The sequence below is a fragment of the Archocentrus centrarchus genome, chromosome 21 (genome assembly GCF_007364275.1).
Source record: "Archocentrus centrarchus isolate MPI-CPG fArcCen1 chromosome 21, fArcCen1, whole genome shotgun sequence".
Lineage (NCBI taxonomy): Eukaryota > Metazoa > Chordata > Actinopteri > Cichliformes > Cichlidae > Archocentrus > Archocentrus centrarchus.
In genome coordinates, this window is record NC_044366.1 from 6334869 (window position 1) to 6362458 (window position 27590).

Consider the following 27590-nt stretch of genomic DNA (forward strand, 5'->3'; position numbering starts at 1 on the left):
AGAAAAAAAAAAAAAAAAAAAATCAAGCATCAGTTTCTGGTAAGGCACGTCTAAATGATTTCTAAAGGGATTTGGCATGGGGAAAAGATGGTTTTTCAGTCCACATGTGATTTAATCCACATCCGTAACACTTTCATAAAGCGTTAGGAAAAAACTACAGCTGAGGGTGTAGGAGGACAGAGAAAGAAAGGGAAAGGTTGTGGCTGAATTTCTATCACAATTGCCCTCAATCTTTTAAACAGACGTACAGGGATTTCCTTCATTCTTGCTTTGCATTAGTCATGACGCTGAATGGCTACAGATGGCTGCAGATTCATTTTCTTCAATACAAGGACTCGAGGAAGGGAACTTGCTGTGGTCTCAATTATAACAGATTCATAATATTATTAAATCCTACCTGAAGTGATCACATGCATGTTAAAAAAAAAAAATGGCAGAATTGTAAAGGTGGATGTGGCAAAGCTCGTGTGGATATGTGCTGCAGGCAGTTTAACTGCTTTGTCACCATTTCATTTCAATCCTGTGAGAACAAACGGGTAAAAACTCATTAGTTGAACTTAAAAATATTCAGTTATGACACGATTTCTGATGTCCATCTACTTATTTCCTATAGTGAGCAAAAGCATAGCTGTATATAATGAGGTTAACCCCAACTCAGTGCTGTCTCGTTGGTATAGACTACAGCCATGAAAAAAAGAACGTTTTCACTGGATTCTGTGCAGTCCTGTGAAAAACTAAGTACATCCTTACTGCTTCCATAGGAATTAAGAGGGTAAGTAAGTGCGAGGACTTCAGTAAAAGCAGAAGTTTGGGCAGTTTGCTGGTCTGGAGTATTCAGGTGTGTCTTAACACAATACCACAATCTTTACAGCAAATTCACCCCCTGGGTCAAAAATGGCTTGAATGGAAGGTTTGCCAGGAGAAAGCAGCACAGCTTCAGTTTGCAAAGTTGCATCTTGACAAACCACAAGAAAAAAAAAAACAACAAAAAAAAAAAAAAAAAAAAAACACTTTTAGCTCTTCTCTTATTCACATGGGTTAGCTCTGGATAGTTGATTTGGCAGATTTGTATGTGTGATGCCATTCCTGATGTAACCCGACAGGACTTGATAATAAACCACAAAACTTCTGGAACAATTTCCTTTGGACAGACAAGACCAAAGTGGAGATGTTTGGCCACAATGAACAGCGCCATGTTTGGAGAAAACCATTAAAAAAAAAAAATATCTCAGCACAAATCACCTCATACCGACTGTCAAGCACAGCGGTAGAAGAGTCATCACATGGGCTTGTTTTGCAGGCACAGGACCCGGGCACCTTGCAGTCATTGAATTGAATCTGTCCTCACAGCTATGGTTAGGTCCAAATCAAGTCAATTAACCCAAAGTGGGGGGAGTTAAAGGTGTTGCAATGGACCAGTGAAAGTTCAGACTTCAACCTGACTGAAATGCTGTGGTGGGGCTTTAAGACAGATGTGCATGAACAAATGCCAACAAACCTTAGTGAACTGAAGCAGCAAGAGTTTTTGCTACTAAAGGTGGTTCTACAAGCTACCGAATCACAGGGTGTACTTAGTTTTTCACACCAGAAGTGAGAAATAAATTCCAGCCGTCTTTCGCTCGCTTTTCATCAGCAGCTGACACAGTTTAACCCACATTGGCTGCTGTTTCACCTTTGACCATTTCTTCTTCGCTTCACAGTTTGTGGTATAATGGGTGGACAGTGTTATGTTGCCAGCAAGCAAAATAAAAAAAAAACAGACATCCTCCCACCACCTAAGCAGTCTCTGTACAGGTGTTACTATGCTGCTGCACCAAAATTGTTTCCATCCAAAATGTCCAGCAATTTTTCAATAGGATAGAAAGAACCCTGTGAAAACAGCTACAGGAAGACAAGTTCCTGTGTCCTCCCTGTTTTACAGTCTTGGTTAAGAGTTTCAAAAATAAAAAGAACAAGTGAAAAAAAAAAGCAAAAAAAAAAAGTTTTACATCCAGTCATGCTCTTAAAATGGACATTTTTTTTACTTTAATGGCATGATTCAAGGAAAGCAGTAAAACTGACCCAAACAAATCAAACATCAACAAAAATTTACAAGGCAGGATTTGGGAAAAACAAAGAAAGCAAAAGAGTTCTGCAGGGTTGTGTCACCTACATATAACACTACCTTTTAAAGTCTGGGTGGGGCACAGAAGTCTGACCATCTGATTACCAGCTCTCTTTACCTGTCTCTCTTTCGGTCTCCTCCAAGTTAACTTTTATTGCCTGGTCCAAGTGGAAAACATGATTGGTGTGGAGGACACTTACACAGGTTGTCCAAGGAAGATCGGAAGGCTACACACTTTCATTCCAAGATCAAAAGATCCAACAGAACTCAGTGGGTAAACCTGTGACCACCTGTAAAGTTTTTCAGCTGCTACTGGAAAATAAAAATGGATTCTTTACTCTTTTTTTTTTTTTTTTTTTTAAAACAGCTGTTGTCTTTACACTGTGACTGTAAATATCTATGATCCATCTCGGGACACCTTCGCTTTGCAACCTTTTTTTAAAAAATGTAATTGTGAAATGTTGGTGTGACAGAGAAAAAGTTGGTTTACAATCAAACACCTGCAAAAATAACAACTCAGTTTCAGCTGCGCAAACTGAAAATCAGCTCAGGGAAGTTAGCATATTCAAACAGATGAACACGGCCTGTAACACATCTGCAGCCTGTGTTAACACTTGTGTTGTGAGCATGTCATATAATTATGTCTAAGTGCAGCCACACACAGCTCTTTTTCCAGATCTGCAGATTTTTTTTTTTTTTTTTGACTGAAAGCATCAACCCTCAAACACTGGAAAACAATGTAGCAAACATTCAGTGCTGGACAGCAACAAAGTTACAGTTCATTAAGAAAGCAAAATATAGGTGTGTTTAGTTTCAGCTACAAATTATTTAATAGATAATACATACTGTTAAAATCAGCAGATTACATAAAGGGATTACATTTTGTAAAACTGCACATGAGCCACAGAAAACAGGCTCCCTTACAACCAACCAGACAAACCTGCTACTTCCAAAGACACATTACACATACTCTATTTTTGGCCAGTTTTTTTCCATCCTTTTAATTTTTTTTTTTTTGTCCTTTATTTTATTAAACAACCATTTGAGAACTGTAACCTTTAACTATGCAAATTAGTTTCCCCACTTTGTGCATCACTGTAGATTCACTTTACTGTTATTTATATCTTCTTTTTTTGAGGTAAAAAGTGATTTTTTTCTGGTTTCATTTTCCTGTTAGAGATTTAGCAGGAAGGAAATAAAGGGAAAAGAGTTCAAGCAAAGCTTTAAATTCACAGTTTTCTTTTCATCTTGTTTACTGTTTTCATTCTTAACTTGGTGCTTTAGAAAATAAAAGGTCAAAGAGGTTTTTGGTAGCAGTACTGTGTAAGTGTCACATACAGTCACATTGCTCCATGCAATAATAATGCAAGGCAATCGTGCAATAATCCTAAAACTTGTTTGAGCAAACAGGTGTTAATAACTACTTTTAAAGTCACGTAACACTACAAACGCAATGAAAGTTGTTTTATGCGTTCATGTGAGAAAAATGAACACTCATCTGTTGGTGCAGAGCTAATCTGCGACCGCTTTCTGTCTCTTTCATCTGCAATGTCCTGCGTTGCATTTGGATTTTATTGACAGAATAACATTTCTTACTTGGTCAATCTACACACTTTCTTGCTAAACTGGACTTTGTGGTCAAATTTAAAACATTTCAGCTCAAGAAAATGAGTCCAAAATTGGGAAGTAAGAAATTTAACATCGCTTTAAGCTGCACAACATTTTTTTCTGGATCATTGTCACAAGTATTTAGCTGTTCCCACAGATTAAAAATCTGCAGTGTCAGTCTACTTACTCAGTTGTGTGTGTGTGTGTGTGTGTGTGTGTGTGTGTGTGTGTGTGTGTGTGTGTGTGTGTGTGTGTGTGTGTGTGTGTGTGTGTGTGTGTGTCAGACTGGGGCACTTTGAGCTAAGGGGGAACACACAAAAGATCTCAGAGTCCTCAGCGTTTCAGTTGGATGGTGGGAGAAGTTAAGCAGGGATACTTGCTATTGTCTGCACTGAGGCATTCCCCACAAGTCGTGACTATTCACCAGGGAGATTTCTGTGTGTGTGTGTGCGTGTGCATGTGTGTGTCTGTCAGTCATGCTGACCCGACTTCAGCCACTGAGCTTATGGCTATTTGGGCTCACTGAGGGGGAGCAGACACAAAATGAAGTCTGGAAATAGAGATGGGGTGAGGGAGAGTGGGAAGGGACCATTTCATTGTAAGTGACAGAAAAATCTTTTACCTATTTACCATGCACCATAATCTGAAAGTACACACACTCCCAGCACAGCAGCATGGTATTTCTGGCAGTGGAAAAAGGTGAACTCCAGTGTGTGTGTGTGTGTGTGTGTGTGTGTGTATGTGTGTGGCCTGGTTTTCCTCTTTCTGACAAACAATGCACCATTCAACTAGGGAATAAATACAACAAAAACTACAAAAGTACGCCGCTGCAGCTACAAATTGTTACATGAAGGACATTCAGAGGTTGAATTTCACGAAGGCACCCACAAGAGATAAAGCAATAATAGGAGTGAATTAATATCCCTCGAATTCTTTTTCAAGCAGCACATTAAGTTGTAATTCTCTCCCTTACCAACTGCTAAGTGAAAATTATTTGCCAGAATGAAATATTTCAGTAGATTTGGATGAGTACCACCCATGAATTCTACCTTCTCTGGCTCCAAGAAAAACAGAAAAGATCCCACTTTCATTATTAAAAATCCAGGAAACTATCAGTCACGGCCTGTTAAAAGGTGATGAACGTTGAAAAGCCTTTAAGGACCCCTGGGAGGGCTCCACTGATCCAACATCAGCGGGTCAACTTTCATCTTTTGAGGGGTTTTTTTTGGTAGGAAATGGTGCAGCTGTAGGATGTTTAAGCATTTAATGCAGTAGGTGGAAAGCTTCGGCTCTTATATCATAATTTGCAAAACACAAACAGTGCAAACTCCTCTGCTTCCTCAGCTTAATAAATAGAAACCAGTCTTGAAACTATGGTGCATTTGGGCCCAGACCAGATCTATTAGGCAGCTCCACAATAACTCAGTCGCACTGTTCAGCTGTATGGGCTGAGTGGTGGTATGCATGGCATGGCAGAATGAAGAAGACGTATGGAAGGTAAAGAGTAGGAAGTGGAGGAAAATACACATCTCATGTGAGCCAACACATCCTTTGAGCTTTTTTCTCCTGACACTATTCAAACACAACACACAATACACTGAACCTGTTCAGTATCCTGAGTACACCTTTGCAATCTTTTGAAAAATAGCCTGTCATTAGCTCAGCCTTGCACCGAGTTTATCAAGGAGTTATTTGTCACCCATGTCCTTTTCACCCTATTGTGGATTTTCAGTGATGTACTGAACTCTTGGAAAGTGGCCAGCCTCTCAGAGAAAGACCCCTGCCCCCCACCCATGTACACAGACAAACCTCATCAACCCAATTTTTTTCTGTCCTGCCCTGAGACACAGTTAGAAACTTGAGGCGAGACTTTTGCAGGGGTGGAGACGTGGGAGGTTTGACTTGCCCTCAAGGTACGTTTGGTGTTATTGGGGGATGTTAAAGAAAACCCACCAAGCAATGCAATGCTGGATGAGGGCAGCACACATCAAAATCTGTAAGTTTACTGCCGATAGTGAGAAAATATGCCTGAATATCCTCATTTTACCTCCAAACATAAACTACAACTGCTCTTTACTCAAAAAGATAAGGTGAATTATCAGTTTGATGCATGCCAGTAAAACAGCATTTACACACAATAAAAACCGCCATCATTATGACTACAATGTTAAATTGTCTTGTAGCTGGAGGGAGACGTTTAAAACCTATAAGAACAAGTTACTTCAGCATGGAAGTCTTTTGGTGGTTTTGTGAACGAGTTGGAGCCTGTACACTGAGCTGGGCTGTGCTGCGCGTCTCTAATCTGACACTGGAATCGACTTTGTTGTTATTTTTCTTGTGCAAGATCTGAAACATCGGGAACTGATTAAGATAAATCCACGATCAGGTGTTAGAAATGAATCAGACCAGCACCAGTATTTACATGAGATTACCAGAGGTCCCGGGCTTAGTTTCTCCCATGACAAACTTTGAGTAAAAGTCATAGGAAACCTACCGTATTTTCCGGAGTATAAGTCGCACTTTTTTTTCATAGTTTGGCTGGGGGTGCGACCTATACTCCGGAGCGACGTATATGTGACATTTATAACACATGAACCAAAATACTCCAGCCACTTGACATCTCCGTGAACTGCAGCTTTAAGGCAGTCTTGCGTAACCTGTGGGCGCAGTGGATGATGGATGGAGAGCACAGCTTAACGGCAACTGGGAGAATGCGCCACCCAACTTTCCTGGAAGTCATTGGATGGATCAAGAAAACATGGACTTCAGTGACAAACCATCCTGTTGGGATTCAGAAAGGCTGGAATAATTGGAACTGCAGCTGACGACGAGTCTGACTAACGCGACACAGAAGAGGAAGCGGCGCTTCGTCTACGGAGTGTACGGAATTGTTTAGAAGTGACACCGAGGATGAAGAATTCAATGGATTGATGGTTTGGTTAACTTGTTAGGATGTTCTTTATGCTATGGTTATCTGAATAACTTAATGTTACGTTAACATACCGAACACGTGTTCGTTGTGCGTCATGTAGCTGAATGTGCTACGTTAGCATAACGTAGGCGTAACCGTGTTCGTCCTGTTCTTTAATCCATTATTATTTTAAATTGCCGTTCAAGATGGAATTTCTGCTCTGGGTCTCGGATTCTATCAACCCCCCCCCCCCCCAAAAAAAGTGCGACTTATAGTCCAGTGCGACCTATATATGTTTTTTTCTTCTTTATTATGCATTTTTTGGCTGGTGCGACCTATACTCCGGAGCGACGTATAGTCCGAAAAATACGGTAATAAGCAATTAACAGTTTTGTTACTTGGCTTTAAAGCTGACATATTTTCTTAGGCCGGTGTGGTACAATGTATCATTTACACAGTTCTTGGCACCCAATAGGTCTTAAACATGCTTTCCAAACTTGGACAAATAAAATGAACCAACAGGCTATATGTGCTGTGATGTAAAACTGAACCTTTTGCCTAAAGGTTAGACCTAAAGTAATCCACTGCTTCCATTACGTGGCTGGAGCTGTCAGACTCCTTTCAGAAACAGATTCTTCTCTGACTCCATATAGGAGATACCTGACAGTGAACTCGTAAGGGCACGCCAGACTTCATCAACTAAAAACAACACTCTTTGGAGGTGAAATCGAGACCTAAGCGCAGCTTTTCTAACAGCAACATGAACTGTGGAAAGAAAAGAAGTTGTGCACAGTGCATAAGACAAATCCCTAAACGTCATGGGTCCAAACCGCAGGGTTCACACACTGTGTGCTTAGCTCTCTAATCTCCACTCTTGACCCATTTTCATCACAACTTCAGCTGTTTGCTCAAAGAGAAAGCCGCCAGAAACATACCAATAAAAAAGCAATGAAAATTATTATTTGATTTCATTACTTTAAGACATTTAGCGGCACATTCAAAGCAAGTTTTTTTTTCTCTTTTTTTTTTTTTTTTTTTTAAATGTGTGGAAGTTGAAATAATATTCTAAAAACATTTGGAAGAACCCAGTCTGACGCTGATTATATGTTTCTGATATTGGTTGGATGAGTTATTTTCTTCCAGACAATGATGATAATGATGATGATGAGTGTCTGCAGATGTTAATCAGATCCAATTAGACTGAAGCCACAATCACTGACTCACTGATGACGTCAGAATACATGCCCTTGAGTGTAATTTAACAGTGGGTGCAGTGGAGTTCATTTTAACAATATGCTACTGTGTTATAGTACGAGACTGAGTTTAATTTGCCTGACAGCTTTAAGCTGCAGAAAGCACTGGCCGAGGAGTCAGCGCGTCGGGTTTATCACAAACTGTTTGTCGACTGAAGAGAGAAAAAGGAAACAAATTACATGTTGGTTAAAAATGCTCATCTTACTATATGAAACAGAGAGCACAGGCAAGAATTGTCCTTTATTATAAGTCCTATTTTAAGATAAAATATTTTTAAAATATGGCGAAAAGGAGAAAAACAAATTAGTATTTTTGACAAAAATGGCCTCAAGAGTGAGGAATTCAAAGGACTCTGAGCTGATAGGTATATTATGGTCACATTCCAAGACATGCTCATATCTAATAAAATAGAGGCCCACCTCTTTAGCGTGCAGACTGTCCACTGACAAATTTCCCAGGCTATCAGCATTCTTAAGATTCTCCTACCAGTCACACAGAGCAACTTACTGACCGACCATCTAACAGCCATGACGCAATGCGTCAAAACACAAGATTCCATGTTTTTAACTGCCTGCATTACACAATTAAACCATAACAATAGTGTAAGCTGTACAACAATGTTTTAAAAACTTAACATCTGCAACAAACACCGACACGTCACGGTTTTTTGGCAGGAGCGGGTTCGTTTTCATCACTCTGACAGACTTAAGACTCCCAAAGATCAAACACACAACAAAGAAGTCTGGATCACTGGTTATGAACTGAAAAGAATATGTCCAGGCATGTGTCTGGGAAATGATTGTTCAAACAATATCCAAATGTTGCGGACTTAAATAACAGAAAAGCAGACAGTGTTTGCATGCTTGATTTTAATCAAGCATGCAAACACTGAAAAGGTTTGGCCCGAGAGATCAGAAATAGACATCCATAGCAATTCAGTGCTTGAAGCATTCCTACACTATTACCTAGCTATAAGGCTGGTTCATGATTGCAAATTTCAACTACAGTATGTCAGGGAAGTTGTATGATGTCTTACATGTAGCCAAGATTACTGTATGAGGTAATTTGGGGGCAACCGCCTGTAATTAAAACTTCCTCTAATTTTCTCGCTTTTTCATCTTTGTGAGGATTCTCAGGTTAGAACCTGTTCAGTGCAACAAACTCAAAAACCTGTTCGGTTCAGGTTCGACTTCAACCTTTGAAACTTTGAATTATAAAGAAAGTTTTTTTTTTCTTTGAGCTTCAAAATTTGGTTTTTCCTCTTTTGAAGATGCAAACTGTGCCATTTCAAAAACTCCTTCACCCTTCGCACTGTATCCTCACATTTACCACGAATGCATGATTTTCTACCTGCCTACACAGGTCTGTGATTTACTGAGCAGGTAAAAATGCTGGCAAAGGTGCAGACGCATGTGTGCAACCTCTCAGCATTCAGCATATGCCAAAGATGAATTTCCTTCCATTCCTGTTGTCCTCACTGAATGCATAAAGTAAATAACATCCTCTGCACGGGCTTCGTGTGGAAAGAATGTGCACACAGTTCTTGTTTCGGTTGCGTACGGCGTGGATTGCTCGATCATTCTGTTGGCCAGTGCCGCCTCTTTGTTCTTTTCTGGTTCTTTGAACCCGCTAGCCCTAACTCAAGTGTTGAGTTTCAGCTTTGCGCGGCTTTTCAAGAACATGTCAATGCAGATCAACACTTTGAGAGTAAATCCAGCTATGAAGGAGGATAAAACACTTGCTTTTTGTCACAAAGCTCCCTTTTTGCATGAGAGGAAATCATGGGCCTGAAACCTTGACATCTGCAAATTCCATGAAGAAAAAAAAAAAAAAGGAGAGAGCAAATGAGATAGAGGAAAGGCATATATGACTCCCTTCATATTTACTCTTCAGTGGCCAATACAGAAATAAATATGTAAACAAATCACTTGGTTTAACTGTAGCATGAGATTAATCTTATTTTTGGTTTACAATAAAAGCAAGATAATTGAGCTAAACATTGATTTGTAGCCTTAATTTTCACTAAGAAGCTCTTTATCTTGTGTAATAAATCAAGGACACCCTTTCCTTTATAGCAATGTGCTTTCATTTTTCCATAAAAGTCCAAACTCACTCAACACTGAGTTCAGCTTGAACAAGATGATAGCAAGAGACCCCTTGGTCAATAAGTCGTATATTTAGGAAGTAAAAGCTGTAACGGAGCTTCTGCAGCTGAGCCTGTGGAAAGGTCAGCTGCAGTTGCTGGCAGCTGCCTTCGTCTCGCGATCGCTCTCTCGTGCTGTCCAGTTCAGCAGACTGTAACCAAGATGTTGGTTAGCTGTCAGTTTTGGCTTTCCATCACTCTCCCTCTGGCTACCATGCACGCCTCTCGAGGTGCGCAAGTCTGCTGCCACTGAGGCCTCTCTTCGCCCCCATCTGTCACCACAGATATCCCATAGTAGAGGATGCAGGCCTGCAGAGACCACTTGCCCTTGCAAAGACAAACATCACGGTCAAAGACACCTGCTACTTTGGACCCAACCGACCAAATGACCTCAGCACCTCCGCCTCTTTTTTCCCCAATTTATTTTTTTTCCATTTAGCATATATTTAAAGAACCACTGCAAAGATTATTTTTTTAAAGTTCAATAAGTCAATGATGCTTTAAGTTAATGAATAACCATGTTAAATATTACAGTATTGACCAAAACAAGTGTGATTATGGTATGAGCCACAACTGAGCAGCCCCTGCTGAGAATCACATCTATTAACCTTAAACCTTGGCAGCTTCTTGGAAGGGCATAAACGTTTTGATTACCAGACAACATCTTCAAACACCCATCAATGAATAATGTTGGCTAGCTTATACTTCACCTTCAACTGACACTTAAATCCCCTGTAATGAACAGAGACAGTGGCTGGAAGAGAATGACGTGGTGCCTATGGCTATATCAGAGGCCGGGGGGGATACAGTAGAAGAAGAGAAATAAGTGGCACAAAGAGGGCTTTCATCCACAAAGACAATATCAGGGCTCTCAATTAGTGCAAGCCAGACTGGAGTCAAGGGTCCCAGCATTGATTATTCCCCCCACCAGCCTCTTTAGCACAAAAAGTCCACAGGTTTTCCTGTACTACAGCTTAAGCCAAGCAAAGGCATGTTAAAGTACACGTGATTGGGATTTTTTTTTTTGAGCTGGTGCACCAACCTGGTCTGAAACAAGTGAACTTTGTGAACCAGCAGGGGTAGTAAGGAATATTTTCACCCCAAAGTGGACTTGAAATATGATAGTGGTCATTACTGGTATTCCAAAGTAAACTTGGACTCTGCTCCACGAGCTCTTCAGACGAGCAGCAGGAAACATTTATTTTCAGGGCTGAATGCAGACAAACAAATGACCAGATAAACATCAAAAATAAACTGAAGCCACAGAATTTAATAAAGAACCACTTCCACAGATGGACGGCATGACGGAAAAAAAAAAAAAAAAAAAAAAAAAAAATCTACTTTTATTCATACCTGAGGGCAGAGTGGTGACCTTATGCTGTCTGACTTTAAGGGAAAGAAAAGAAGGGAGGCAATAAGAGACCGGCTGAAAACCAGCACAAAACTAGCCAAACCCTAAGGCGAACACGTGCCTGTTCAAGGGCCTACACCATACCATGCAGATACAGTCGGATCACATATTGCTGCCAAGTATAGACTTGATTACTTCCTCTCACACAGGTGCAGAGTGTATGAATTTCTACAGCATACTCAAGTGGAGTAGAAATGATGTAATGGAGGTGAGCTGAGTGTGCGCACAGCAGGTTAAAATTCCCTTGTTTCCTCAAACCAAAAATACACACAATATAAAACACATCACCTAATTTTATATCTCTTGACATTAAATCAAGAATTTATTTAAGTTTTAAGTTGCACTTCAGGACACATTAGATATGTATATTATGGGTAATGCTTGAGTTACTGTGCAGTAACTATGTTGATTAAAACAGACATACATCTGACATAAATCAGTGAAACATCTACTGCATTAACTGGACACCAATTTACAGTTAAAACGAAGATCGCTAGATGTGCTCAAGGGGGGAAATGCAGTCAGCCATTATATAAAATACAGTGTCCAAATGAACAGGCACTGCATTTTACACTAAGTGTGTCTTTTTGCATTCTTAACTCATTCTTGGCTTTGAGAAGACACATTACAAAAGGAAACTTAAGGTTACAAGGACTTTACACCTTTTACCAAGCCTAAATAACAAGGTTATCAATTGGAGCTGTGAAACAGAAGAGCTCAGCTGAATACAACAAAGGTTCCCTGGATGTTTCAGGCGGTTAGGTGGCCAGTGTGGAAGGGAATTTGACTGCAGGCCTTCTCAGCAGACCAACAGCCCTGCAAATCTTTCACTGGACCTCTAAATATTTAACATCCCCATGGTTGGCCTATGTTTTTCCCTCTCTAAGCCTCTTAATGGATGGCGCTGTGCCACCTGGTTGGTAACAACCACTGAGTGAATAGAGGGCACCCTTCATTGTCTCTGAGCTCATGATTCACACAACAATTAGCAGCTTCCAAGTTATGAGCAACTGAGGCATTCACTTTGTAAAAATCCAGGCTTAGCACATGATCAAACAGGACAATAATTCCTCCATTTCACTGTAATGGTAAGCAATGGCATATATACAAAAGGTAGATACAATGGGATGCTGGATTCTTTCCAAAGTTGATAAAAGGAACTCACCTTCAGAGCAAACAGATACCTTTTTTAAGGTTGGGCCATCCACAAAACAGTCGCAGAGTCTCTGGATGATTTCAGTTTGTTTCTTTCTCTACTTCTTTTTTATCTTATTAATTAATACCAAGCACACCTGGAAACCTCACCTCTTGGCAGGTACAGTAAGGACAGGTCATGTCATCAAATCTCATACCTCGCCCAAAGTTCTGGCAAACATATAGGAAAGTAAAGGATCGAGGTATAGGACTCAGCAAATCCGTCTTTTGTCAGAAGATCTCTAGGCTTGATGGTAATCTCCCTGTCCCAAGGGATTCTCCTCAGTTCACACCCCCATGTGAGATTTGTAACAGGGTAAAAAGAGAAGTGCCTACAGACACAGCAGATCTTGAAGGACGGGTGAATGAGTGGAATTCAAGGATGCCTTGAAAAGCAGTCTCCACATCACAAGAGTCAATCAGAAGATAAGAAGACGTGGAGAGCGCAAAAAAAGAGGGATATAACGGCAACGTGAGGTTCAAAACTCACAATGGCATTCCTGAGAGGGGCCTCGTGAAATGCTGAATGGTCTATTCATTCATTAAAAAAAAAAAAAAAAACTCGTTGGGTGGTAGCTGCTTGTGTTAACAGTGCTCACATTTGACAGTTAAAATAAGCTTATTTCAGATTTAAATCTGCAAAGTACGTTCTAAATAGTGTAAGAGGATCACATCATAACTAGAGACATGAAGCAGTCTATATGGTCTTGGGCTCTCTGAACCAGTCATAGATCATGGAGAGTGAAAAGCCCACGGTTTAGATTTCTTAGGACAAGAGAATGTAAATGGGTGGAGTGGGGGTCTCTAGTTTCATGCCTCTCTGTGTTCAGCAGGCTGTCAGTGAGGACAAGTGAACACTACCTAAAGGTGGAGATTGGGACAAAGTGCCAGGTAGATAGATCCAGTTTCCCCTGCTAAAGCCAAATCCAGCTTTGTGGTGGAAAAATCTGCACCTGGTGGCCATGGAAACCAGTTTTCATCCAGGCGAGAGCCAGCAGTGCTGATAAACTGACCACACAGAGGAAAAGTGAGCCTTGATGAAAACGTAATAGTTTCTAAAGAAGCTCAGCGGCTTTTGCAAGTTTAGTTTGGGTGTCTAACACTACACTACTGCCACTGTTAGCTATGTTCATTCCTTCTTGGAAGAGGCTTAGCAACATGCAGTCGTCTATATACTGTAACAAAAATAATGGATTTGTATATTGGATTTGGATTTGCAGGAATGTCCCGGCCAATTAGGAGGCAGCCTATACAGCAATGTTCTACAGTGCAATAAATACACAAAACTGATAACACAAAATTAGTATTGCCATATACATAAAAAAAAAGACCACAATATGCAACTAAGGACAAACAGTCACTTTTGTTTATGAAGTCCTTAAACTTATGAATAGATGTGTGTCTAAAGCAAACTTAAGACAATTTCACATCCATATGGTTAGAAGATTTTCCACAGCTGTCCCTTCTCAAACATAGCGGACATCAGTTAATAGTCCACTTCAGATGTGTTTGCACTACTGGAAATACACTGCTCAAAGAAATTACATCAAATCTTAACAGGAAAAGATCATGCTGGATATCTATACTGATGTGGACTGGGAAATTTGTTAGGGATGAAAGGATGCCACATTGTTTTATGGAAATGAAAATCATCAACCTACAGAGGGCTGAATTCAAAATTAAATGAAATGAAAAAAAGTTGCGGCAGACTAGTCCTTTCTGCTGAAATTGCAGCAACTCAAAATGGTACTCAGTAGTTTCTATGGCCCCCACGTGCTTGTATGCCTGCCTGACAACATCAGGGCATGCTCCTAATGAGTCAATGGATGGTGTCCAGGGGCATCTCCTCCCAGATCTGGGCCAGGGCATCACTGAGCTCCATCACAGTCTGGTGCAGCCTGGTGACGTTGGATGGACCGAAACATAATGCCCCACAGCTATTGGATTTAGGTCAGCCGAGCGTGGGGGCTAGACAGTGGTATCAATTACTTCATCCTCCAGGAACTCCCTGCATTCTCTCTTGCCACCTGAGGCCGGGCATTGTTGTGCACAAGGAGGAACCCAGGACCCACTGCACCAGCGTAGCGTCTGACAGTGGGTCCAAAGATTTCATCCTGATACCTAATGGCAGTCAGGATGCCATCACTGAACCACCACCAAGCCGGTCACACTGAGCGATGTTACAGGCAGCATAACGTTCTCCACGGCCTCTCCAGACCCTTTCATGTCTGTCACATGTGCTCAGGGTGAACCTGCTTTCATCTGTGAAAAGCACAGGGTGTCAGTGGTGGAGCTGCCAATTCTGGTATTCTATGGCAAATGGCAATCATGGTGCCTGGCAGTGAGCACAGGACCCACTAGAGGACATCGGGTGCTCAGGCCACCCTGCAAGTCTGTTTCTGATTGTTTGGTCAGAGACATTCAGACCAGTGGCCTGCTGGAGGTCATAGGGCACTGGTAGTGCTCATCCTGTTCCTCCTTGTACAAAGTGCTGCGGATCGGTTAAGGACCTTCTACGGCCCCGTCCAGCTCTCCTAGAATAACGGCCTGTCAGTGGCCACCACCTGTAAAACCATTCCTGTTTTGGGGGTGTTTCATTGTTGCCCCTCTAATGCACCTGTTGTTAATTTCATTAACCGGGTTCAGCTGCTTTGATGTTAACAGCCCCCTCTGCTACCTAACTGAACAGATCAATAACCCAGAAATTTAACTGACTTGATGCTCTGGTTAAAAAAGTTCATTTAATTTTGTTGAGTAGTATACATTGCGTGGTTTAGGCAGGGGACCTGTCTTTATAGGGCACTAAGGGAAGAGCACACATGATGCCCACTCAGTAGCAGTTAAGTGTATCAGAATATTGGATGTGTAAATCACACACTGTAGCAGTCCAACATCACACAGGAAAAACTGGTCAATGTGTGATCCAGCAGCTTTGGACTTTTGCATTCTCGCATTAAGTCCTAGAAAAGTTGAGGACTGCAGTGCGTGTGTGAAAATGGCTTAAATTTAGATTACTCTGCAAATTCTTCCACGTCAAAGGTGCACAATAATAAAAAGTACTGGGTTATTATGTTTCAAGTTTTGGGATATATATATATATATATATATATATATATATATATATATATATATATATATATATATATAAAAAACCATCTTGGTGGAGCTAATGATAAACCCGTCACTCACAACAGTCATCATCACGCTTCAGTTTCACTTCACCCTGTTACCAACTTAACGATTTTGTCGGCAGATTTCACAACTTTTCAAAACCCTATAGTGATTTTATTTTTTATTAAATGCAGCAAAAAAAAAAAGAGTGAGGCATACCTGTGTCTTCTTTTGTACCATTTAGCAACTTAACTATGTTCAGATCTTTAATTTAAAAAAAAAAAAATGCATATACTATAGTGTCCTGTAATTTGCACACCTTAGACTGTTACATGGATTACAGCTGGGAAAGACCAGCAATGACGCAAGGGTTTTTACCACAAACAGGAAAGAGGTGCTAAGTGGTAAGAGGGCACTCAGTGTGCCATTATTGCGGGAGATAGTTGGGCGTACAGAGCAAGTGGCCCGACAAATCCTCTTCTGTTGCAACATAAGCAGTAATTATGGTGTTCCTCTGTATTTTGCCACAGTCAACCCAGCATTTTGACATCAGGGACAAGCATGAGAGAACAGCTGAGTGCACCTGAAACACCAAGTGGTAGGAGCACATAAAATAACAAATAACAGCTGTGAGCAACATTTAAAAGGATGCCCTGTCCTCAAAAGCAAGATAACAGGGGAACACAGCAAATAGTGAGTAAATCCTGACTGAAGGCCTGCAAGTGCATTGACTCAAACACAGCAATGCAAGGAAAAGTATGTCAACATAATCAAAATCAGATTTATACGTACATCCCAACATCTATTTTTTTTATTTTTTATTTTTTATTATTTGAGCTTTGATTTAAAGAAAATGCAGACAATTTTAAGCTAATGGTTTCAAAATGTCACGTCAGGAAATATAATCCCTCTTTTGCTTTCCAAAGAGATGGTTCACCTGCATGCAACCAAAGTCTACATTTATGGTGTCGGTCTTCTGTGTTGGAACTGAAATCAAACGAGAAGTAAAAGTGACTACAGGAGGTTATGAGGGTAAAAATAGTCTTCAGCTGAAATGGTCTAAATGCATCTGAAAAGAAAGAAATGTTTATGCAGCAGATGATAATCTATGTGAAAAACAAAGGAAAGATATCCAACATTTACGGTGTTTGTACATACGCCTAAAGTGTTCCATGTCATGCAGGAGTGATTCCGAAACTGTGCCGTGTTTTTGGAAGTCTAGGGTAGATGTAGATATACAACTCTTCAGATTCACTGCATGATACAGATGGGTTCGATTAAGCTCTCAAAGCAGGATGTGACCACCGTGGTTTTCTTACAAAAACACACCGACTTTAAAGTAAACGACACCGAATGTAAATTTCCTCTTCGGTCTCCTTGGGAAATGTGTTTCTCATATAGACAAACTTTTATTTTTTACGCCAAGTCTTTCACAAATGTGCAGGGTTGAAATTGTCTTTAAGAGGTACACGGTTCTCTTTGAAATAACAGCGTTTAGATACTTTCACGTGAGGGGACATTTAGTTCATTATTACATTCATTCATCATTACTGAAGTATGTTAATTTTCTGACCCTTTATCAATAGCACACTTAGACCCAACTTTAATTATCATGATTGACAAACATGACCAAAAGACATATGGGCACATGCAACAGTGATGCATACATGCAGGTGTCAATCCCCTGTGTCTCTTTTGAAAATGTCTAAAGAGAGACTAAACAAAGAAGGATATCCAGATAACCCCTCTACATTTTGAATGACTCCCACCTCACACACTAATGCATGCTTACACTGAGTCCAACCCACCCAAACTTTCCACAGACATAAACCTGCTTAGCAGAGGTTTAATTAACTTTCTAAATGCTAGTGGCTCCCACAATATAACAAAACAAACGCAAGAAGAAACCTCCGTGCCTCATGCTTATAGACACTTCCAGAGACGGTGATTGTGCATAAGCAGGTTTACTGACTAGAAAATCCAGGGATTAGACATCACAAGGTTCACTGAATCAACTGAATCTGTGCACAGTCGCCCCATTTATTTCATTTAAGAGTTACAATGATCCTAACAGAGGCACCAATCCAACAGCCACCCACATAAGAAAACTTAACTTTTATTCCTGAATGAGTGCTTGTTTTCCAATTAGAAAGTGCTGGGTCTGCAGTTTACAGCGGGGGTTCCCTGTCTGAATCCCTGCATATACATTTGTTATTTTTCGTCACAGTTTTTGCATATTTTCCCCAAATGTTACTTTTTTTTATACATATCATTACATTTTGACTTATAAAGGGATGCCAGCACTGCCTAAAATCATTTTTTTGTGATCAAAAGAAACACATTTTGCACTTTTATTTTGAAATGCAAGTTTCAAAGCGACTAAAAGGAGCGTTCTGATTGTGAATCTCCGGACAGATATGAGGTCTCAAAGCAGATGTTTCCCTGCAAATACTGCAAGTGCATATTACAGGACACATCAACAGATGTTAGGGTGCTCTGTTCCAGCCATACCTTTCCACCATATACACCAGCAACAACAGCATCAACATATAAGGCATACAATCAAGACAGTCAGTTGGAATCTTCTGAAAAACTTCAAACTTTAAGCAATTCCAATTAAAAAGCTTGTAAAATACAATCCATAATCATCAAATATGTCTGCCGTTTTGTTATCGTGGTCTGTCAGATAAAGAGCCTGTTTAATTCATCGCTTTTTCAAATGTTTCAAATAGCTTTCCTGTCCCTACGCTTCAACACACAAAAAAAAGGAGAAAACCCCAAGCCAGCTGTGATTTTCAATGTCGCATCTAATTCAGCCATTAAATGGCTCAGTGGGGTGTTCCCTCACAGCCGTCCCCCACCCGTCCTGCTCCCCTCAGGCAAGACCATGCTGGGTGCATGTCAAAGATCACATGACAATAGGGATTCCTGACCCAGCTGGGGGAATGGGAATGAACTCAATTCAACCATGTCGCAAGCTCCCGAAGCATTGCTCTTGAGACAGAGTGGCGGGCCGGTGAGCAACATTCCTGTGAAAATGTCACGTTGTTAAAGAGTTGCTCACAACCAGCTATAACATTTTTAAGTATTAGTATAAGTAAGCATCAGGCATGGCAATATAAGAGGGAAATCGCAGGAGGTGAATGTTTGATGGAATGGGCTGCATTACTTATAAGAGACAGTACATACAGGGTTAGTCATCTTGACATTAAATAGTTCCCCAAAGCCCCTACAAAGCTGATCAAATATTAATTGTCATCCTCTCAGTTTCCTCTCGCTATCATCTGACAGCCACACAGTTCTCCAACTTAATGTTTACTAAATTAAATGTATGACGTTAGTGAGGCTCAAAGATAAATAATTCAGGAACAGAAGTGAGTTCTTTCATTCTGTGGCTCTTACAGCCCTTTAGCACAATCAGAGAGGAATAAATGCTCCACTGTCTTCTCCTGCTGTTCAGCTCCATTGGCACTGTAACTGCTACAAGGATACAAGTTCTGCTGAGGTCGTTAGACAGGAGGGAAAGCGAGAAAAAAAAAAAAAGAGCCTCCTTTCAATGCAACCACTACAAGGACCAGATACAGAGAAAGACACAAGAATGACAAAGAGACAATGTAACTGTGTTCAGAAAACACTGCAGACTTTGGACTAAACTGCCCCAAAGCCACTGCAGGTTCTTGGAAGAGAGAGAGAGAAAAAACTGCTGTGTTTAATCACTGAATCATGGCAACGTGTCATCACACAGAAAAGCTAATGGACCCGTTAGTGGCACATAAAAGGTTTCTGTAGAGTCTTAGCAGATCACACAACAGTGCCGCCCAAGCCAAACAGTGAGCAAACATCATTCCCAACACACTGGTATGCACACAGGAGCGTTCCTGCAACCTTCTGCATTTTAGTTTATGGAAAGTACACATATAACGTATGCTGGCATGTGTGAGCTTGTATTTTACAATAACAAGAATGTATTGTGCAGAAAAAAAAATTGAGTGGATCAAAAGATTTATGCCCCACTGGTTAAAGGTTAACTTAACACATTCCGATTCTCGCAAAGGTCTCTAAACTAATTATTTCTGGTGCAAAAGCGCCACCAAAGCCACGACATTCACATTTTCGGCATTACTTCTCACCTGACCATTGCGACGCAGCGGAACTGACGAGAATAAGCACGCAGCAGGCGAGGCGCTCCAGCCCCGATGAACACCTGCGGAGGTAACAAGCAGTCACGTTAACTCCAGCGCTTTGCTAACAGCTGCGCAAAAGTTTCAATCAAAACGTAAAGCAGTACCTCATCTTCAGCTCTTCTTTCACTGGGATCGAATGGAAAAGCTACATGGACTGTTTGTCTGGGGAGGTGAAAGCCGTGTAAAAAGTGTGCTCAGCTTTCCCGGTCCTGCAAATAGCTGCTGCGCGCCGCCAGAACAGCTGATGAGGACGCAGCGCTTCGCTGGTAACAAGAGCAGAAGTGAGGAGGAGAGAAGTGACCTGCAGGGCTCCACATCAGGACTTCCGCCAGGTCCTAAAAGAGAACCAGCCCACACTGCGTGATTATGAAGATGTTTAATAATAATAAAAATGCATTTTTTCCATCATTATTTTTTTTATTAATAATTTATTTCTCATTACACAACAAAACTGTCACGGAAACCTTTTCCCCATATTTCTCACATTTAATACGAAAAGGAGAGCACACAGCGCAGTATGGCTGAGGTGACCAGCTGCCCCGCTTTATGTGAGAAACACGGTATTTTTGAAACAAAACCTTTGTCTGAAGGTGCTCTTGCAGTAAGTAAGGTAAGCACCGTGCAACATCAGAGAGAGGTCCCCCACAATCACAAGATCCCCAACAATCACAAGATCCCCTGTGTACTTGACATCAGTGGGGAAGAAGAACTCCCTTTTACCAGGAAAAGGAGCAGCCATTTACTGCAGCAGTAAAAGGGAAGAGTGGGATCAGGGGAGCATAGAGACACCACAAACATGTATTAGCAGCATACAAACACAATGGAAGTGAGAGACAAAACAGATTTTAATTAAATCCTGGATCTAACAAGGACCCAACAAAGAGGAGTTATTATGGCAGAAATATGATCTTTCTAGTCCCCATTTGTACTCTCACTGCAGCACAGAAGATAAGCAGAAGGCTTTTGATAGAGCTTTTAGAACAGCCTAATAATAATAATAATAATAATAATAATAATAATAATAATAAGGTCATCTATAGTCAAACAACAAATGCATGGACTGATTTTTTACTCTGAGATTAATCTTTCCAACATAAACACTGTTCTTGTGTACAGAAGAAGCCAACATGAGTGTCAGAACAGTTGCAGTAGGTACTGCAATAGAAAGATAACTGCATAAAACTATAAAAGTAAACTTTAGCCTCCAGCTTTAGCTTTAGCCTGCATAATTCATGGGTTTGTTTTAGTTTGTTATTTCAAAATATCGTACCACTTCTCATCACCATGTCCCAAACAAACATACTCTCTGCCCAACATTCATTTACTGGAATTAGAAGCCCAAGTTTTTTGACATTACTGTAATGTGAACAGGTGAAGAACTACAGCGTGAGCTGTGTAAACTTCAGGTTTCCACTGGGAAATCTTCAGTCATTCATGCAAAGTTTGCACTGTCGCTATATTCTCGAGATGCAGTGGCCTCACAAGATCAGGCTTGACGAGATAATGACCATTTGTGGCTTCAGTGAGGGCTTACTTCAGTTTATCTTACACAGAGGTAACAAAAAGGTGAGACCTACCCGATGGAGCTGGGGAGGGGGGTAAGAAGGAATTCAATTTCATTGAATCAAACAGTTAAAAACAATAATTTTTGCTTTGTGAAAATACTGACTCCACTTGGTTCAGCATTGCATCTATATTATCTGAGTTTTTTCATATCTGTTGTATTTTTATGAGGCCAAATTTTGAACGATTCAGACATCAACCAGTACTAACAAAACAGCAAGACAAGTGGCATGAAAATGTGCAAACACACACACACACATACATATACATACATAGATATATATATACATACATATATATATATACATATATATATATACATATACATATACATATACACACACACACATATATACACACACACACACACACACATATATATATATATATATATATATCAGAATACTTTGCAGCCCATTGCATCTCAAGAATATAGCGACAGTGCAAACTTCGCACAGTAAGGCCTGTAGTGTTGTGACTTTATATATATAAAGTTACTGCTCTTACATACACATCTCTCCTTCTATGTAGAAAACTGTGGTGTAGGGATTAATGGATTATAAGTGGAAGTGTTGCTCACTAAACTAGGACTGGCTGATAAAGTACCTGAAGCATCATAATCATGGTCACAACAGCATTTTTTTAAGGGACAACTTTAATACCTCGTCTTGTTATCTATTTATTTTTTTAAGTCTGGCATAAATTCAGCAATGTGGAACATTTAGCACTGATTATGTCTACGTGGGGGGAAATATTAACACTACAGGCCTTACTGTTAGCCAACAATAGACTGCAAAGGTCCAGTGTAAGTCTTCTGATGGATGAAAAAATAATTACAATGAAGTCATCTTAAGACTACATATGGATTGGATTTACCTTCAAATGCCTGTGCATTGTGAGCTGTGTTGAGTCCTGTTGCATTTACACAAAATGACCAGCAGAGGATGAAATTGGTTTTCTTTTGAGGACCTGCAAAGGCAACGTTTGATCGTTGTCCTTTACCATTTGATTGTGCTGAGGGGCTGTAGTAAACGACTTTAATATGACACAATATGACACTGACCTGTCTGTGTCTCTGTAGGGCCTTTCAGTCTGAAGGAACAACAACAATAGCATCATTAAATACTTCATTGTAATATGTCTGTTATCTTTTTTTTTTTTTTAAATATATGCCTTTAAAATGAAAACTATTTTTAAAAAGAGGCACATAAATATAAATACTAATTATGTGCTATATTATAGTTTTTTTTATTTATCAGGGTTAGTACATACAGTAAAGCAGTCTGTTTATTGATCATATTAATCCTACTGACTTAGGCAAAGGTAGCAACATTTTTCTTGTAGTTACAATTTTATAGTTTTTTAGGATTATTAAACATTTCAAATAATTAATTTAATGATTTCTTTCATTCATTATTTTGTGAAATAATAGAAAAGGCACTGGGTTCAGTCCTGTAAGGCCGAGCAACTAGAATCTGCTGTATTAGTCTGGAGACCTCCAGGCTGCTGTCTGAACATGTCCACAGCTCTGTGAGTGTCTCCTAACATTCCTGCCTAGGAAACGAGAGACAAAATTATCCATTAAATGTGGTGTTTCAGGAAAAACTTTACAGTAAGCAGAGTGGGTCACTTTCCACAAAAGATTCATACATAGAACACACTAATGTAAACATGTTACAGGGGATTAGAAGTTTATTTTTTGTTGTTTGTTTGTTTTTTAAATAAAGTGATAAATCTGTGGGGCTCCACCCTGGAGCCAGTCCTGGAGGGAGGGGCTCATTAGTGAGCGTCTGGTGGTCGGGCCTTAGCCCATGGGGTCCAAATGAGCCACATTCAGGCTGAAAGGGTTGCTTCTCTGCACCTTTGGTTTGGGGAACAGGTCCTGGCTGTTGTCTGTGTTTACATGCCAAACAGTTCAGACTAGTTGGCCTTCTCTGAGCAGGGTTCTGAAAAGTCCCCATCTGGGGATTCCATTGTCTTACTGGGAGACAAGTGGGCAATGACAATGTGACCTGGAGGTGTGTGACTGGGAGGAACAGCCCGACCTGAACCCAAGCAATGTTTTTTTTTGTTACACTTCTGTGCTAATTACAGCTTGCCCATAACAAACACCATGTTTGAACATAAGCATGTCCATTAGTGCACGTGGCACCAGGAAACCCTGGGCCAGAGGTTGATGTTTGAGGTGTATCAGCATGGGGAGAACGCTGGACAGGCCTAGCGTACAAAACGTATAGTGAAGTTGTGCTAGGAGCATCTGTCAGAACCAGATGATCGACACTGGAGGTGAAGACAGCCATCAGGTTGAAGAAGGAGTCTTATCAGGCTTGTTTAGCCTGTGGGACTCCAGAGGTAGCTTACTGGTATCGGCACGCCAAGCGCAGTGTGGCTTTGGTGTTGGTGGTAGCAGCCAAGAAAAAGTGGGTGTGGGAGGAGTTTGGTGAGCCATGGAAACATTTGTAAGCCTCAAAGTGATTCTGGCAAACCTTCAGGCAACTCAGGAGGGAGATGCATAGTAGTGCAGTGGAAGGAATACTTCGAGGATCTCCTCAATCTCACTGACACACCTTCTGTAGTGAAAGCAAAATCTGGAAACAAAGGGGATGATTTGCCCATCACTGAGGCAGTTACTCAACTCCTTAGTGGCAGGACGTCTGGGGTGGATAAGGTTTGTTGTGAGTTTCTCAAAGCTCTGGATGTTACGAGGCTGACTTGTCTCTGCAACACTACATGGAAGTCAGGGGTTGTGATTCCCCTCTACAATGAAATCTCGCAACTATCAAGGGATTCAGGAGTGAAATGTGCTGCCCAGTGTCAGAAAGGTTTGTCTCAGTCGCAGGTCATGGGTCCTCGATAAGGACCTAAAACACACAGCTAAAAACACCCAGGTGGCTCAGAACAAAACACTGGACTTCTCTGAAGTGGCCTTTTATGAGCCCTGATCTAAATCCTATTGAACATATGTGGAAGGAGCTGAAACATGCAATCTGGAGAAGACACCCTTCAAACCTGAGACAACTGGAGCAGTGTGCTCATGAGGAGTGGGCCTGCCAGTCGGCAGGTGTGGAAGTCTCATTGAGAGTTACAGAAATCCTGTGCTTGCAGTGATTGCCTCAAAAGGTTGAGCAACAAAATATTACATTCGGGGTACAGTCATTTTTGTCCAGGCCATTTTAATTAGTTTGTTTTTTTAAATAATTCTGTTGAAACACAATTCAAAAGCAATGTCTGATTTTCATTAGTTAATTTTTATTTATTATTACTTTTGTCAGTTTAAAGTTGAGTCAGTGACCATTATGGGTTTTTCTTTCTTTATCAGAAGGGTACCAACAATTTAGTCTACATCTGCACATGAATGTACCACCAAGGGATAATTATTGGACCTTAAGGTAATGTGTATCTTTTGAGGACCCAAAAGATTCTATATTTTAAACCTAAATTTTAAGTCCTCATTATGTGTGACTTTTGAAGTATTCATGCTAAAACACAACAAATATTAGAATTATATAAATGAGATAACATTACTCGACAGTTATTTTGATGTGGTAAATTTCACCATTTTTAACGTATGACTAAATTATGATATACAAAATATTCTTTAAATTTTTTACAATGTATACATTTTTAGAGCTGTTACTCAATATTGGGCACAAATTGTTTCATAACCAGCTTCAGGGGTCTAAGTTATATCACATTACTCCCAACAGCTGAAATCTGGGAAGGAGGGAGTGTGAGCTGTGGAGCCACTAAACAGCTGAAGGGACACTGTAGCCCACATTAAGGGCAGATCTTGTAATCACAGAACAGCGTTACACACTGAAAAACCCCAGCCTATGCTACAATCCTCCTCTTTACCACAGGGTTAGGGTCAAATGCAGGCTGTCGGCTACTGCAAAAGAAAAGACAAGTCAAATTGTAGAAACAGGCGATAATCTATATAACACAAAAACTTCTCAGCAACAGCTCAAGGACTACAAGAAAGAGCCAAGACTTTGACTCCTCAGCTCCAATCCGAACAAGCCTTTGTGAGATGTGCCAGAACAAGCCAGATCGAGGAAGGCCCCACCCTGCAACTAATGTAGGTGCCAGACATTACAGGACACCCCCCAGAGGTCTTATGTCTTTGCTATGATTAATCTGCACTCTCTTAGCAGCAGAACAGGGATCCACACAATATTATACAAGTGGTTTTCTTGTTTTTGGCTGATTGTTGGCTTGAGTCTTTTCTAATGCAGCCCAATAACAACAGGCTAAAACTTTATGAAACCAGTTTAACTGTATTAACAAATAATGCATGCCTAAACAGTGCAAAAGATAAAAGGTGAATGTGAGGAGTTTAATGAGGATAGACTTCATTAAAAATCTAAAAGCTTGCTCTTTTCATTGCAAAACCTTTTCATTGCAAACCTCAAGAAAGCCAAGCGGTTTGCCCTGCATTGGCCACCTAAACTATCTTTAGCCCCTGCTGGCAAGTGAGTGGAAGTGCCTGACTTATCTTCACTGCTGTCATCAAGGCAGCCAGTATTTTTAGGGGACAGCAGCAGCTGCAAAAGCATTTAACAGTATTCCACGAACAATGACACTTGGGGTGTCGAGAGCCTGAACAACACAGAGATTGGGGGACTGCTCTGTAGTAGTTAAACAGGAAGATCCTGTGGATGCTTATGTTTCGTTTTCTATCTGTTCTACTGGACAAAAGTCCGTAAAGATGTACTGGAATAGAACTTGGGACCTTTGAGGAGCATGTGGTAGCATGTTTCTGAATCTGAAGTCAACTTGGGACATTACTCAGCCTTCAGGAGACGGGTGGCATTGCCTCTTAACTCGGATAGAGATTGCAAGTCCGGAATGTATGTTGACGATCGTTCCTGGCGACTGAAGCGAGGTAGGTCATGTGAGGGGTACACAGCACAGCTTCACAAGGGGCAGAGGTCATTCCAATTAAATCAGACAAGTAAACACAGGGGTTAATCTCCTCTTTAAACCTCCACAGGGAATATCTAAGACACTTATAACGCAATGTCTAAACTGTCTGCATGAAATTTTCATGCAATGTATGAAATGTAAAAATCTGAAATAATTCAAGAAATATACAAAATATTCAACTTTTGCATCAGCTTTCTGTTAAGTAAGAGATTAAAACAAAAATTAAAATTTTATTTGAAGGATGGGAAAGAATATAAGACAGTATTATTCATTTTTCCAGCACTTTACTTTGGGTTGGGTTTACAATAACAGCAATATTTGATGCTGATTACCATATTATATATTTCCTGTAAAATCTATCTGTCAAAAGCAATTATCTGTCGAAACATGACAGAAAACTTGGCTTCAAAAACTTAGATTACTTGAGACAGGAATATATTTAACTGAAACCATAAGCATGAAGTTACAATTACAGGTGGATAGTGATAGAATTATATTCATGTTAATGCCATTATTGATTCTCCTTATAGACCAAACTCTTCGTTGCTTTATGGAAGTAAGATAAAAGTTTTGTATAGGGGAACAAAAAAAAAAATCAGGCCAGCACAGGTTCTCTATGTCAATGTAACTGTTTAATTATCTTCGAATTTGAATACAGAAAAGGTTGAAAGTAATTCAGGTGTACAAAAGCTCCTTTCCAATGAGTGTGACTTCATGGTTTTCCAATGTGCAACTGCCAGGAAAACATGCCAGCACTGATAAAAGGAACTGATAAACCCGGGGGAAATGTTCCTGATGGATCTGACAAATTGAAACCAGTTCTCAACTGAAACATGTTCTCCATTCCTATCTCTAGTTTCAACACTTCAGGACGTGTCCTAAAACACACACACTTTTCCTATTAATAAATATATTCTATAAGCTAACACAATGAAATGAAACTAATAAAAGTAATTAAAGTTGTCACAAGAAAAGAAAATTTTTGAAACAAGACTGTGAATTACATACTCTTATACAAAAACATCCCTAGGATTGGCTCACTGATATCAATTCAGGATTTTGAGGGGAAAAAATTTGTAGCAGTGACATTTAAAGAAAGAATTCCCCCAACAGCGCTGCCAACAAAGGGGGGTGATGGAGGCTCACCATATTTTGACAGCAAGGCCTCTTGGGTGGGCAGA

The 27590-nt window shown here is 40.3% G+C and overlaps 1 protein-coding gene across 2 annotated transcripts in view; it reads right to left on the reverse strand.

The window, feature by feature from the left end:
• The window catches only part of col18a1a (collagen type XVIII alpha 1 chain a), an 82140-nt gene extending 61960 nt beyond the window's left edge, over positions 1-20180 (reverse strand). For both annotated transcript variants that reach the window (XM_030758646.1, XM_030758645.1), the window contains exons 1-2: positions 20025-20180; positions 19867-19940 (exon numbers count right to left, since the gene is read on the reverse strand). In XM_030758646.1, the coding sequence (XP_030614506.1) occupies positions 19867-19940; positions 20025-20029 (79 nt within the window). In that variant the 5' untranslated portion in view covers positions 20030-20180. The remainder of the gene's footprint in view (positions 1-19866; positions 19941-20024) is intronic.
• Between the last annotated feature and the right edge of the window lie 7410 nt (positions 20181-27590).